Source organism: Papaver somniferum, unplaced genomic scaffold, assembly GCF_003573695.1.
Source record: "Papaver somniferum cultivar HN1 unplaced genomic scaffold, ASM357369v1 unplaced-scaffold_6, whole genome shotgun sequence".
NCBI lineage: Eukaryota > Viridiplantae > Streptophyta > Magnoliopsida > Ranunculales > Papaveraceae > Papaver > Papaver somniferum.
This window is the reverse complement of record NW_020648748.1, coordinates 1071281-1086509: the sequence shown is the minus strand read 5'-3', so window position 1 is coordinate 1086509 and position 15229 is coordinate 1071281. Positions and strand designations below refer to the sequence as shown.

The following is a 15229-nucleotide window of genomic DNA, read 5'->3' as shown; positions in this document are numbered from 1 at the left end:
CTAAGATAAAACAGCTGTGAATATCATTATTTTGATAAAACAATCAAATGAAAGCAATATGTAAATCAAGATATAGAATAAAATCAAGAGCAATATTAAGTGCAGTAAAATGAAAAATAAATCGACACAAGCATATACGTGGTTCGACAATCTGAGTGTCTACGTGCCCGGGGGTAAAGGGATAGTTTATTAAGTATTTCATCTGTTACATTTGGTAAAATTGGATGATGGTTTATCAAAAGTGATTGTAGTAGTAGTGGTAAAAAGGGGTCTTTTCAGACTTGTGAAGAAAACAATTTTTTTTAGATTTAAATTAAACACACAAATAAATAAAATAGTTCAAACCTTTAGAGAAAAACACCAAGACTTGGATTCCACCATTGACCCATTATTTGATAAATTCTAATAATTAATATTCATGCAATTTTTCTTTTAGAGTGATTCTAATATTATGCCTTTTGTAGATTTTTGAAGTAATAAATGTAAACACCAAGCATGAAACATCAAGAGTCTTAAACTAAGCATGCTCCATCAAAATGAATCACAATTATTCAATAAAAATCAATTTTTCAATTAAAATTCCATGCAAATAATCATGTAATAATATTGCAAATAAATAATAAAGTTAGAATTATACCATAAATAAGGACCAATGGCTTCCTCCGTCGCCTTGGCTAATGGGTTTAGCTCCTCATCCAAAAACACACTCACAAGATAAATTCATGGCTAAAATAGGTGTTTTATTGATGATATAAGATGAAAAGGAATTTGCAACGCTGTAGTGGTGTTACAGCGCCACTGTTACAAAAGAGTATGGTAATTTAAGACTGCTGTAAACGATAACTATCTACTACAACGACAGTGGTATGAAAATAAGTCTGCTGAAGAACGACTGACTCTGCGAGTCTGTTCTTCAGAAGCTTTAATGGCAGCAGCAGCAGCAGCGTTGTCTCCTCTATAATTGCTTCTCCTAGGCTCTCATCGACTCTAAACTCTCTCCTAAAGGTTTCTAAACTTTTCTATGACTTGAACCAACTCTTATATAGTCTTTTAATCCCCAAAAATCTCTACTGAATCCGACTTTTTCTTTTCTTTTTCTTCTCGGCGCTGTTGAGAGAATAATCACCTCTTCAATGTTTGTACGCGTCTGTTAGCTATAAAATAGGTACCAAACTCTTCTTAAGACGTGAACAAGACTAAATACATTAATTTCCAGCGTCAAACTCTCCCAAATATCTCTCACAAATCTTTGAAACTTGAACAGAAAGTACGTGTCCTGTTTGAACTTTGATTACTTCTCCCGGCCATTCCAGCCCAATTGGTTGGGTCCAATTGATTGTATCAGGCCTGTTTAGTCATGCAGAGTCCATACGTACCAAATACAGCAATTGAATCTCCTAAAATCACGTCCAAAATTCGATCTTCAAATCTGCCAGACGCTGCATGCATTTTCCCGCCATTTTTTTAATTCAAAACGTGAAGAAGGTGGGTGCCCTTATCCTGTGCTGTTCTCCCTTTAGCAGCTGCCTGGAAATAGGTCACCCCTTAGTAATTAGGTTACCCCTTATCCAAAATCAAGGGTCCGTATAGCAAGTGTCCTCTGAGGCATTTTCCGCACTTTTTTCGGGGTTCCTCCGGGGTATTTCTGGGATACTTCCGGTACACTTCTGAGGCGCTTCCGGTACGTTATCAACGGAGGTCCAGATGCCACATTTTTAGCCAAATTCGCCGCAAGAGATTATTTTCCAAAAACACCTACAAATACATAAAATAACCAAATAAGTACAATATCGAGTACTAACAATATATACAAATGAGCTATATTAGACACATAAATGCGTCTATCAAATACCCCCAAACTTATTATTTGCTAGTCCCGAGCAAATCAAATAGAAAATAAAATCCTAACTCACTGTCGCAGGCATCGTCGATTGCATTTAGCGTATGCAATAAGCCTTTAAACCCCTAGGTGGCCCTAGTGGCCGAGTTATAGTCTCGGGAGGGCTTACCAGAGATATACCCACAAAACCTTACTCCAGACCTTAGCTATCTACGCAAACCTTGGAAGGCACTAAAGAATCTCCTTGGTTGGCATACTTATTGACTACAGGAAGAAGTACCCTGATGCGAAATTCCAATTTTGTACACGAGTTTGCACTCAAGCATACTAAAATTCATATAAAGTGACAGAGCTCTACTCAGATAGTTGCACTATGGACATCATATTCGGAGTCAAAACTAATCACATGGATAGATCAAGAAGATGGATATAGAAAACATAGATGGTTTTGATGTTTACTAAGTGAACGACGTTTCCCATATCTGTCTGAAGGCCTCCGCCAAAATGAACCTATCCTAATGGATTGAGATACTAGTCTGACTAATATCAACACTGGCATATACAAGGGTACCAGTGGTCGATAACCTAACTCTAGGTCAACACAACTGGCATATACAAGGGTACCAGTGGTCGACTTTATTGAATTTATTCCTTTTGGTCAAATGGTCTGGTCTTTTTTTTTTTTTTTTTTTTTTTTTTTTTTTTTCATCTTTTTTTTTTTTTTTTTCATCTTTTTTTTTTTTTCAACTTTTTTTTTTCATGGTATCTCAATCACTCTAATTCACCCTAGCATTGGTAACAACTTGAATCGTGGGCCCCACCTATCACTTAGAGAAACATAGTTTAAAAACAAAATAAAATAAAAATAGAAGTGAAAAGGACTCAACGAGATATGGTGAAACTATCATGTTATTTCTAACACCTGAGCTCTGTGCTTTTATGAATAGACTCTTTAGATGTTTCCATCTAATCAGATTGGTTCCTCAAACTCCTACAATCAAAATGCTTCCATCCACTTAGATTAGTTAGTGCAATCCTCAATAGGCATAAATTTCTAGGCTCTGGAGTTTATTTATTGCAAAAAACTAACAAAATGTTTCTTCCCCACCCCCAAACTTAAATCTTACATTGTCCTCAATGTTCTAAGATGAAATTAAAAGCATGAACAAGGAGAAACTATTACCACTGGAGGGAAAAGAAATAAGGATATTACCGTATCACATGAACGCGGGAGCCTCCCAGTAAATGCTAAATTTATAGTCATTAGCTAGACATCAAATACCTCAAAAAGAATTTTCACCTTCCAAAGTCGTATACCAATAGTCGAAAATTGTGGGTCCATAAGACCAAATAGAACTGCCACAAATAGGAGACAAATGCTCAAGATCAGAAAAATGAGCAGATAGAGCACAACCTGATCTAAAGTTTCTCGCAAGACAACTGGATTTATCTGAGGTGCCCACTTGGGCTTCATATGAGTGTCTCGGCAAACAGATTCATCCGAAAAACGGGTCTCTAACATTTGGATTTTCTCCTGGACATTATCAGGCGGATCAGGTTGTGGAGTCTGAATACACTCAAGCGATACCTCAGATGCACTAGGCTGAGTCCCAAGTTAGGGACTTCTATTGGGGATAATTGACAATCTCTACCCCCAAACTTAGAATTTTGGGTGCCTCTACAATGACTAGTCACAATGTTCCTAATTTCTAGACCATCGAGTTCTTGAAAAAGGTCAATTGCTTTCTCTAAGTCATAATCAGGTGGTTCATCCTCAGCTTGCTTCATATCTTCTATGGTCCACTCTAAGGCTTCCTTATTTTCTTGAAGCACGGTCTCTGGACTACTTTCCTGATCACTATCCAAATCGGAGGCTATAATCACAGGGAAAGACTCGGGTGGGCCTAAAAATGTATAATTAGACTCCAACTCAGGAGGCTCTTTTAAATAAGGTATTAAGATAGACTCAGAAGCTAGTAATGGTTCGAACCTATCTTTCCATATATCAATATCTAACATAGGAACAGAATCCAACAGAGCATTTACTTGTTCAATGTTACTATCATCGTCGAAATCCAGGCTAAAATGGGATAAACAACTCTCCAATGTATTTTCCGGTACGATGTTTGGTAATGACTCCTGAACTAAGGTTCCTATCATGTTCACCTCTTCAATACATGTGCTATCTAGCTCAGAATGTAGCTTGTTTACATTAAAAATATTCAGCTCAATAGTCATATTACCAAAAGATAGATTCATAATACCATTTCGACAGTTTATGATCGCATTAGACGTAGCTAAGAATGGGCGACCTAAAATCACAGGTATTTGGTTCTCTGGGTCGGGGACAGGTTGGGTATCTAGGACCACGAAATCCACTGGATAAATAAACTTGTCGACCTCAATAAGAACATCCTCGATCACACCACGAGGGATTTTAACGGACCTATCAGCTAACTGGAGTGTTATCTGGGTAGGTTTCATCTCACCAAGTCCTAGCTTAAGGTACACATGGTATGGCAGTAAGTTCACACTGGCTCCTAAGTCAAGCAACGCTTTCTCAACACGGTACTTACCTATTGTACAAGAAATGGTAGGGGACCCTGGGTCTTTATACTTAGGAGTAGTGGTATTCTGAATAATAGAACTCACATGACTAGCTATGAAGGCTTTCTTCTGGACACTGAGCTTACGCTTTCGCGTACACAAGTCCTTAAGGAACTTGGCATAAGAGGGAATCTGCCTAATTGCATCTAATAATGGAAGGTTGATATTAACCTGCTTAAAAACCTCCAATATATCATTAAAGTTGGACTCCCTCTTAGTCGGAACTAGCAGCTGGGGAAACGGGGCTCTGGGAACAAAGTGAGGCTCAACAGGACCCTCATTGGTCTCTTTGGAGACTCTATCAGTCTCCTCATTTTCTGGCTCAGCAGGGTGAACTACAGCATGTTCACTATCAGGCATGGCGACCTTGTTGTCAACTTTCTTTCCACTTCTTAGGGTTGTGACAGCATTCACATGATTGTACGATTTCTCTCCTCTAGGGTTAGGATCAGTATGACTAGGGAACCTTCCATCCTCTCTCTCACTTATAAACTTAGCTATTTGTCCTACTTGAAGTTCTAACTTGGCAAGACTCTGGGAAGTATTCTTCAATTCCTGCCTAGTTTCTTGTTGAAAGCTCATGTGGTTCTTTGATAGCATGTCATGCATGGTTACTTACTAACATAGTGATAGCTTCCTCTAAGGTAGAGATCTTTTTCTCGGAAGTGTTCTGAAACTGGGTTTGACCTGAAGAGTTCTTAAAACCAAAACCTGGGGGAGGCTGAGAATTGCTAGACTGGCCTTGATTCTGGCCCTTAGACCAAGAGAAATTAGGATGGTTTCTCCAACCAGGGTTGTAGGTTTCTGAGTATGGGTCAAACTTCTGACGGTTCTCAAACCTAGAGTTGTTATAGACAGCATGGGCTTGCTCTTCACTAACCTGACCTTCCCAAAACGAATTATCGGGCTCTATTCCACAACTAGAGACTTGAGAGGCTCTATTAGGTTCAACAAGGGACCTATTTTTAGTCTGACCCATTTCTAAAGCTTCTAACCTTCTGGATAAAGCATCAAACTTAGCATCTGACGCAAAACTCGTATCTACCATATTGGTGCTACTTCTATTGACCAAGAGTCTTTTAGGGGGTTCAACACAAGATTCCCACTGTTGGGATTTTTCAGCGATAGCTCCTAAGAAGGCAAAAACATCATCAGCATTTTTACTAGTGAACTCACCAGCGCACATAGACTCAACCATGGCTTTGGTCGAATAGTCTAAACCATCATAAATAATCTGTACAAGTTTCATATTATCAAATCCATGGTGAGGACACTGAGATAGGAGATCATTGAATCGCTCTAAAAACCTATAAAGAGACTCTCCCTCTTGTTGCACACTAGCACTAATTTTCTGCCTAACAGCTGCAGTTTTATGCTTAGGGTAGAATTTCATATAGAAGGCAGCAATAAGTTCCTGCCATGTTTCAATGGATTCAGATGGTAGGTTGTTCAGCCAGGTCTTGGCTTTGTCTCTCAAAGAAAAGGGAAACATCTTAAGTTTCAAGACTTCATCGGTAAGGTCCTTTATCCTAATTGTCCCACAGATTTCCTCAAAGTCCCTAATATGGAAATAAGGGTTCTCATCATCTTTTCCTAAGAATATAGGGATCATTTGAAGAATACTAGGTTTTATCTCGAAATTAGCCGTAGTGGCTAGCAATTTAATGCATGAAGCTCGGTTGGTCCTAGTTGGGAACATGTAATCTTTCAAAGTTGCCATCGCTGGCACAACAGAAGTACTAGGGGTACTATCCTCACAAAGAGACAGATTCTCAAAACAGAAGTTTCCAAAAACAGGGCTCTCCAAAGAAAAGTCTTCGAGCTCCCTGCTTAAATCAGAAGAACTACTAGGTTTTTCGCTAATCAATCGACCTAGAGTATCTCTTTTCCAAGCCCTAACAAAATCGGGCATACACTAAAAAAAATTCAAAAAGAAATAAAAATCCTAACAAGAAGGTTCTAGCAATCACACAGCAGGCTGACTCGACTTTACCACAGCAAACCTAAAGATTTCTAGCAAACAACAAGCATGATGGCTCCACTTAGATTGTTTCTAGACCAGCTTCTAATCCTTCGAAAGGGAATTCGTTACAATTTGAGCAAACCCCTCTGGAATCAATCCGAGTTAAAGCAAGTTGAATCGAGGCGAGGGAAGCTCAGAGGAGCTTTGATACCCAAAACCTCACCGATCCAATGCGGCGCAGTCACGCATTCAACTCGCAGAAACCGTCAAGAACTTCGAGGTGTGCTTAAAAGAGTAACCAATATTTTTCGAATGATTGTCCTGTTAAGCTCGATACCCTATAGGTCTCTTTCTAGTCCAAATTTTAGGCTTAGGTTCGCTTTAGGTTTCGTTTTCCTAAGGCGGGCAAGAAGGGAGCGGTGATGAAATCCGAACCCTTATCTTATATGGTCCAGTCCTTGCCCTTTACTAGGAATTTAAAAACAGTCCATATTCAAGTCCTCAGCATATATTCACCTTAAGGAGTCCAGTAACCCGCTTGCAGGAGATTCGCAGGTGTTTAGAATTTTACCTCCCGTACCAGACGGGCGAAGAACCGCTGAAGTCGACTCGGGCCACGACTCCTATGCCGTGTGCGAACTCGAGGGGCCGAGACGATATCGTAATCGTCGTCCTTCCCTGCAAACAGTTTATATTTAAGAATACCCTTCCGTAGGGTTTAAAAAATAAAAATAAAATGTCCCAAAATTAATGTCCAAAGTCCATAAGAAAAAAAAAATACAAAAGAAAAGAAAGTCTAATAAAAAAAAATTACAAAAAAAATGTCTCTCTTTTTATAAAAGTAAATAAATAAAATTCTTCTTCTTTCGCTCCTTTAGCTTTGCTTTTCGCTCCCAAACTTTAAGTAAATCACCACAAGCTTTGGCAAATTTATCTCTCGCTCCAACTTCAAAAATCTGCAAGGAAACAAAAAAAACCAAAAACGTAAAGAAGAACAAGAATAATAATAAAAAAAAAAATCTAAAAAAAATGCTAACTAAACACAGGTCCGCGTCGGCGGTGCCAAAAAATTGATGGTTTATCAAAAGTGATTGTAGTAGTAGTGGTAAAAAGGGGTCTTTTCAGACTTGTGAAGAAAATAATTTTTTTTAGATTTAAATTAAACACACAAATAAATAAAATAGTTCAAACCTTTAGAGAAAAACACCAAGACTTGGATTCCACCATTGACCCATTATTTGATAAATTCTAATAATTAATATTCATGCAATTTTTCTTTTAGAGTGATTCTAATATTATGCCTTTTGTAGATTTTTGAAGTAATAAATGTAAACACCAAGCATGAAACATCAAGAGTCTTAAACTAAGCATGCTCCATCAAAATGAATCACAATTATTCAATAAAAATCAATTTTTCAATTAAAATTCCATGCAAATAATCATGTAATAATATTGCAAATAAATAATAAAGTTATAATTATACCATAAATAAGGACCAATGGCTTCCTCCGTCGCCTTGGCTAATGGGTTAAGCTCCTCATCTCAAAAACACACTCACAAGATAAATTCATGGCTAAAATAGGTGTTTTTATTGATGATTATATGATGAAATAGGAATTAGCAACGCTGTAGTGGTGTTACAGCGCCACTGTTACAAAAGAGTATGATAATTTAAGACTGCTGTAAACGATAACTATCTACTACAACGACAGTGGTATGAAAATAAGTCTGCTGAAGAACGACTGACTCTGCGAGTCTGTTCTTCGTGTTCTTCAGAAGCTTTAATGGCAGCAGCAGCAGCAGCGTTGTCTCCTCTATAATTGCTTCTCCTAGGCTCTCATCGACTCTAAACTCTCTCCTAAAGGTTTCTAAACTTTTCTATGACTTGAACCAACTCTTATATAGTCTTTTAATCCCCAAAAATCTCTACTGAATCCGACTTTTTCTTTTCTTTTTCTTCTCGGCGCTGTTGAGAGAATAATCACCTCTTCAGTGTTTGTACGCGTCTGTTAGCTATAAAATAGGTACCAAACTCTTCTTAAGACGTGAACAAGACTAAATACATTAATTTCCAGCGTCAAACTCTCCCAAATATCTCTCACAAATCTTTGAAACTTGAACAGAAAGTACGTGTCCTGTTTGAACTTTGATTACTTCTCCCGGCCATTCCAGCCCAATTGGTTGGGTCCAATTGATTGTATCAGGCCTGTTTAGTCATGCAGAGTCCATACGTACCAAATACAGCAATTGAATCTCCTAAAATCACGTCCAAAATTCGATCTTCAAATCTGCCAGACGCTGCATGCATTTTCCCGCCATTTTTTTAATTCAAAACGTGAAGAAGGTGGGTGCCCTTATCCTGTGCTGTTCTCCCTTTAGCAGCTGCCTGGAAATAGGTCACCCCTTAGTAATTAGGTTACCCCTTATCCAAAATCAAGGGTTCGTATAGCAAGTGTCCTCTGAGGCATTTTCCGCACTTTTTTCGGGGTTCCTCCGGGGTATTTCTGGGATACTTCCGGTACACTTCTGAGGCGCTTCCGGTACGTTATCAACGGAGGTCCAGATGCCACATTTTTAGCCAAATTCGCCGCAAGAGATTATTTTCCAAAAACACCTACAAATACATAAAATAACCAAATAAGTACAATATCGAGTACTAACAATATATACAAATGAGCTATATTAGACACATAAATGCGTCTATCATTGGAACTGCCTGCAAAACAAAGGTTAATCACAAAATAAAGTGACGGCTGAGTCACGACCAGGTCGCTCTCTTTAAGACGTTTCGTAGCTCTGCCTTGAGTTTTGTGCAAGCAGTTCTTTCTTCGTCACGACGCCCATAGAATAAAACAGCTGTGAATATCATTATTTTGATAGCACAATCAAATGAAAGAAATATGTAAATCAAGATATAAACTAAAATCAAGAGCAATATTAAGTGCAATAAAATGAAAAATAAATCGACACAAGCATATACGTGGTTCGACAATCTGAGTATCTACATCCACATGGGGTAAAGGGATAGTTTATTAAGTATTTCATCGGTTACATTTGGTAAAATTGGAACTGCCTTCATGAAAATACGAAAGAGATATCTTCGTATCTCTTTGGTAATGGATATCTTCATTCATGAAGATATGAAGATATGAAAGAGATATCTTCATATCTCTTTGGTCAGCCATATCTTCATTGATGAAGATATGAAGTTCAGTAAGTTGTAGAGGAAATAGAGTTTTTTTTGTGTGGGTATCGACCAGCCCCCTTCTTTGACCTAATCTTTACCATTTTATAGGAAAAATGAGTCCAAAATGATTAATATAATGCCCTTATCTTCAGAGTTCTGTTTTCTTTGAGTTGTTATTGGACGCGCCTCTTCACCGTAACATCTTGCTTCGGCTTCTCTTCGCTCGCCACATGTTCGGTGTAGATTTTGGTGTCTACAACAGTCTTGAAAAACCTCTACAATCTCATGCACATAATGAAAAATCGATCACTTTCGCTTTTTCTAATCTTGCTCAGAAGACGGGTCTTTTGATTCTCAGAAAACAATGGTGCAATTTCTCTGTTCTCAAAACTAATTTTTATAGTAATATAATTAAATTGCGAATTAATGAGAAAATATTTTTGGTTTTAATTGCTATGATAAAAAATATTTCAATAGTCAGAAAACGTTCACAAAAAATGTTACCAAAATCAAGTCTAATTAATAACATAATTAGAGGCAATAAACGTTTTGAAAATCTTTTCAAAAACCAGCAAAAAAAATACATTCGAAATTCAACGGGCCTCCCAAGACCTCGCTCCCGAAATAATAATACATACTATATAATATATATATATATATATATATATATATATGCACAATGAGAAGGGGAAGGGATTTGATACTGAGACCTCACACTCAAGGTCCAAAATCATAATCACTGGGTCGAGCTCGAATTGTACTCATAAATATACAAAAGAATTATTTTATAAAATATATATCCCAACACATGATCAACGGGTATTAGAGTAAGCATAGTTATATTATTTGTGGTTGCTGTGTGCTATTGGTTATTTGAGTAGAGAAAGCAAATGAAACTGAAGCAGAAACACTACACAAGAAATGGTGGTTTGTTATTAAAGCAAAAGATCACTTCAAACGAAGGTGGAGTTGAAAGGGCAGCCAAAATCTTAGTAGCCGAAGAACTAGAGAGGACAACAGATAACTCCAACCCAAGTAAAGTCGTCGGAAAAGGAAGATATGGTACCGTGTTTAAAGGCATGTTATCAAGTGGGGGAATAGTAGCCATTACGAAATCCACATTGGTGGACAAAAACCAAGTCGATCAGTTCATCAACGAGGTTGCTATTCTTTCTCAAATCAATCACAGGCACATTGTAAGATTGTTAGGTTGTTTTTTAGAGACCCAAGTTCCACTATTGGTATATGAGTTTGTCCCGAACGGAACACTCTCGTACAATCTGTTGGAGAAAATGAGTTATTTAATAACTGAATTTTTGGTCTTGGTATGGTTTGATCTCATGACCTAAGGGTTTAAGGATACTCACTCATTTTTGAGTGAATGAAATGGAACCTTTAGTCCCACATTGTGGAAAATTAAAGAGGTACTCCACTATATAACCATGTGCTCATGGATCTCATCCTATAAATATGACTCGAAATTCTGTTTTCAAAACATACAAGCAGCGACTATCTCTAGGTCTACTTTTCTTCTTCTTCTTCTTGTTTTTTCTGCGGCGTTTTACTTCCATCCTTGTTGCTGAGTTCAAGAGTTGATAACTTGCGTTGTGCTAACTCAAGTTATATCGGGCAGTCTTATCCTGGACACATCTTCACATGTTGGGGTTTAGCATTACTTCAAAGTATACCCGCGAACTAATGTGTTAAGGACAGCTTGTTGAACCTGTGATTATTCCCTCATCAATTTGTTTGTGGTAGAGTTGTTTGATACAGTTTTTTATATTTATTGTTTGATACATGTGACGTTTTTTCTATTGTTGCAAGATTCCAATACAATCTCCATGTAAGGATCGCATCTGAGGTAGCAGGAGAACTTTCATATCTATGCTTGGACCCTTTTATGCCAATCTTTCATAGAGACATAAAATCCACTAGTATTCTTCTCGATGAGAAATACAAGGCTAAAGTCTCTGACTTCGGAATTTCTAGATCAGCACCTGTAGATTCAACCCACTTGACCACACTTGTGCAGGGAACCTTTGGTTATTTAGATCCCGAATTTTTTTATTCAGGCCAGTTCACCGACAACAGTGATATCTATAGCTTCAGAATAGTTCCTGTGGAGCTATTTGCTGGAAAACCACCGGTTTTATGTGAATTAAAATTTATTATTATTAAACGGTTTTTCAAAATATTTAAAATACCTTTCAAATTTATCTCTTAGATTTTTACGGGATAAATTTATCTTATGTGCTAACGATTCCATGAGTTTTCCGCTGCCAAGTTCTAGTAGGACAAATTTGAATGTGCTATTCAAACTTTGTTAAGATTGTTATATCTTGGAGGCAGATGTACCTGCAGGGCTATACATCATCTTTTCAGAGTGTAGCCAAGCATTCTTGTCTTAAGGACAGTATGTTGAACATGCGTCTCAATCTACCATTCGAGTTTCTTCTTTCTATGGTGTTTAACAGGATGTTCAAGACATCAACATTTGGCTAACGAGAAGACACGAAAACCAGATAAGTGCCTCTTTTATTATTTATTTGTTTGATCAATTTCAATTGTTATTCCCCAACAATCTTAAGACAAGAAATTCTTTTCTTAATAACAATTAAAATTGACGAATTTGGTTTAATAACTAGGACCAGTAAAGTGGAGTGTTGGTCTTGAGGTTTTATGAATCTAAGATTTTTTGAACCCTAAGAAGAAAAGATATTTATCACTTACCTATATACAATGATGGGAAGTTTGATAGGGATCGAGCATCTCCCAAATCCCTGTTTTCATAAACGTGTTAGTATATGATAAGATTAAACCACGTAGCTGTTTGATGCCTTAACCGTGAGAATTTTTCTCATACGTTTTTGAAAGTTGAAACCAACAACTTTTGTCCTGTCGTTGGGTTAGATTAATGAGTTATGCTTTTGATTTGTCTAACCATGTGGAGTGTGGATGCTAATTATTTTTTTAATTGATAATGTTTCTTGTATGTGTCAATTAATCAAGTCGTTGGTTGTTTGACAGAAGAAATCTTTCATCTGACCTGGTACAAGTACTTGGTGACAAGTGTATTAACACACCGCCGTGATACGCGGGATAAAGAGCTAACTGGTGATTATGTAGTCATCATAACAGTTTAGTCTGTGCTGAGTGGTACCAAGGGATACCCTTTTGGTGGTCCAGGGACTGTAATAGATGCAACCACAGAGGCGTATAAATCTGACTCCAGTTCTTTGCTAATGAAGAGTTTGCTGTCCAAATTCAAGATTTTACAAAGGATTCTCGAATTGGAGCCGTCTAAACAGCTTCGAGTGACCTTTTTTCATCAATTTTTGGACTTGATATTTTGAAGAAAAAAAAAAACTGACAGCAGCAAGCTATCATCTGGAAAAGTTGACAAGTGAATACAGGAAAAGTTGGGCTTTATGCAAGGAATAGAAATCCTTGTTTCTTCCACTGGTATGTCTCTAATGAGGTACAAACCTGCGGTCGTTCAACTGCCTTAATCGAATGAAGCGCAGTCTTACTTCAAAGACGACCAACAGAGGGTCAAATGGTACCCCGGTGTTTCTCTTTCTGGAAACGAAATTCTGTGAGGTTGAATGCAATTGTGGGGTAGAATTCTATTCAGTTTCTCATCGCATTTTCCTTGCTCGTGCAGTGCTTGATGTGGGAGCCTTGGTTTAAGATATCTCCTGATGAATCAGAGACCGTTAACTGGATTACAGTCAACCATCTAAAGCTAGGAGCTAAAGGTGATCTGAAGAAGATCTCTTTAGGCCGCAGGTTCCTTCTTACATTGGGTGAAGAAGGGGGTTCTCGTTTCAGTTACAAAGCTGTAATTCTGGATGCTAAGAATTAGCTGACCCATTTGTTTATCACTGTGAGTTTTTATCGTGCCTAAGGTCCGAGCTCATGAATGGATCTTCTCATCGGAAGAAGAACAATGGATGGTTGTGGAAAGTTCCAAAGCAGCTCGTCTAATCATGGTTTTCTTAGACCAGACATACTCATGCGGGTATGGATGAGATCCAGAAGGTCCTATCCGTTTTAGTAGAACATTTGGTACCAGGCGAGAATGATGAGGAGTACAAAATACCGTTCATGATGACCAGTGATGGTGTTAAGCGGCGTAAAGTTGTTCATCAGGTCAGGATTTTACTTTTATACTCATGAAAAGGTATTTTGTATTGACAAAAGCATGCACGACGGTACTAGTAAGTATTGGGTAAAACTCTTCTGCTACAGTCTACTTTGGAATTAGTAATCTCAGTTTAGCAGAGTTGTTAAGAGGGGAGACAATATTTCTTATCAAGTCAAGAGATATGAAGGCCGGACATTATCCCTATCAAATTTGCTGGTTGATTTAAGTTTAATTGATAAGTCATTTCCAAGTTAAATCCTTGAAGAGCTGTGCAAGGTGGCACACAGGAATGCGCATAACAACTACGTGAGGTCTAAGGTTAAGACCTATGATTCCGAACTCGTTTTGTTTTATCGGAACACTAGAAGCATCAGACGACGAATGTGCTTAAGTGTATACTGCTGAGTACACTAGTCTCCGTAAACTATCGAAATTGTACCATATTCTTGATTAACTAATTTTTATCGCTAACCTTGGTTGCAAGTATAAGTTAATCGGGTGAATGTCTAGGTGCAAAGATGAGGCGATAGATGTGTAATTGGAACACTAGATTTTGCGAATCGAAGTGCGTTCTTTACCAACAAAAGCATCCGTGACGGTACTAGTGAGTATTGTGCAGCAATTCATCTCCTTCAATAATTATGAAAAGGTACAGTGGAACTCGTTTCAGGTACCAACCCATATCTTGAGAGATATCTTTGATTAGGAAAATCTCTTTTTGGAGTAGATATTGATACTCAGGGTTAACAGTCCTAATACAAGTCTTGTATGTGATTTTCGTTGAAAAACTATATTGGTAGTACACCTTTATAATGAGAATGTAGAATAATAACATTCTAAAATATGATGGGAATTTCAACTAAAAGAGAAGAGGGTAGGTTTATCATGTTGGTTTACTATCCTAGTTGCCATTTTAAACTTACTGGAAGTACTAAAATGTGGGGTACCTTTGGCCATAGTCGTACTTGGATGGATTCAAGGCATTTTGGCCAGTTGAGTTGCTTATGCATCTGTATGCTAGTGCACCCCAGTGTTCCCAAAAGGAACACTTGATTTAGGTAATGATATATAAGTAGATGTTGAGAAAGTATCCTTAATGGTTAATCAGATGAGGGAAAAATTACAAGGTTTGAAAAATATGAATTGTACCTGATCTAACCATATTATACATATATGTATAAACCTAGATAATTATCGTACCACATCTCTCTATTATGATATTTTGTGATGTGACAAACACATAAATGTTTTATATCTACTAATAAATCGGTGTTGCTTAAGATTTGACAGGAAACTATTATGCGGTTGAACTGGTCTAAAGGATCAGTAGGTAACCAAAAGAAATTTTGAGGATATAGTTTCTGTGTAACGTGTTTAGTATGTGTTGAATTGCATATCCTCGTTTACCCTGGGAAATCACAGGGATGCTCTGACTAAAGGATCAGAGATTGGAATGCATGACGTACATATTTAATTTCAAATATG

The 15229-nt window shown here is 37.6% G+C and overlaps 1 protein-coding gene across 1 annotated transcript; it reads left to right on the top strand.

Annotated features, from left to right (window-relative positions):
- The first annotated feature begins 10487 nt into the window (after positions 1–10487).
- On the top strand, positions 10488–13462 carry LOC113343490 (wall-associated receptor kinase-like 22). The gene is made up of 3 exons (XM_026587653.1): positions 10488–10870; positions 11422–11743; positions 13262–13462. Exons 1-3 carry the CDS (start codon positions 10488–10490, stop codon positions 13460–13462), a joined length of 906 nt encoding a protein of 301 aa, XP_026443438.1.
- The last annotated feature ends 1767 nt before the right edge of the window (positions 13463–15229 follow it).

Bases quoted from the DNA above. Each gene is read 5' to 3' on its own strand.
- LOC113343490 (XM_026587653.1), top strand. From the start codon at position 10,488: ATGAAACTGAAGCAGAAACACTACACAAGAAATGGTGGTTTGTTATTA. The intron at 10,871-11,421 runs GTACAATCTGTT...TATTGTTGCAAG, and splicing joins GTCCCGAACGGAACACTCTC to ATTCCAATACAATCTCCATG. The intron at 11,744-13,261 runs GTTTTATGTGAA...TTGCTCGTGCAG, and splicing joins TATTTGCTGGAAAACCACCG to TGCTTGATGTGGGAGCCTTG.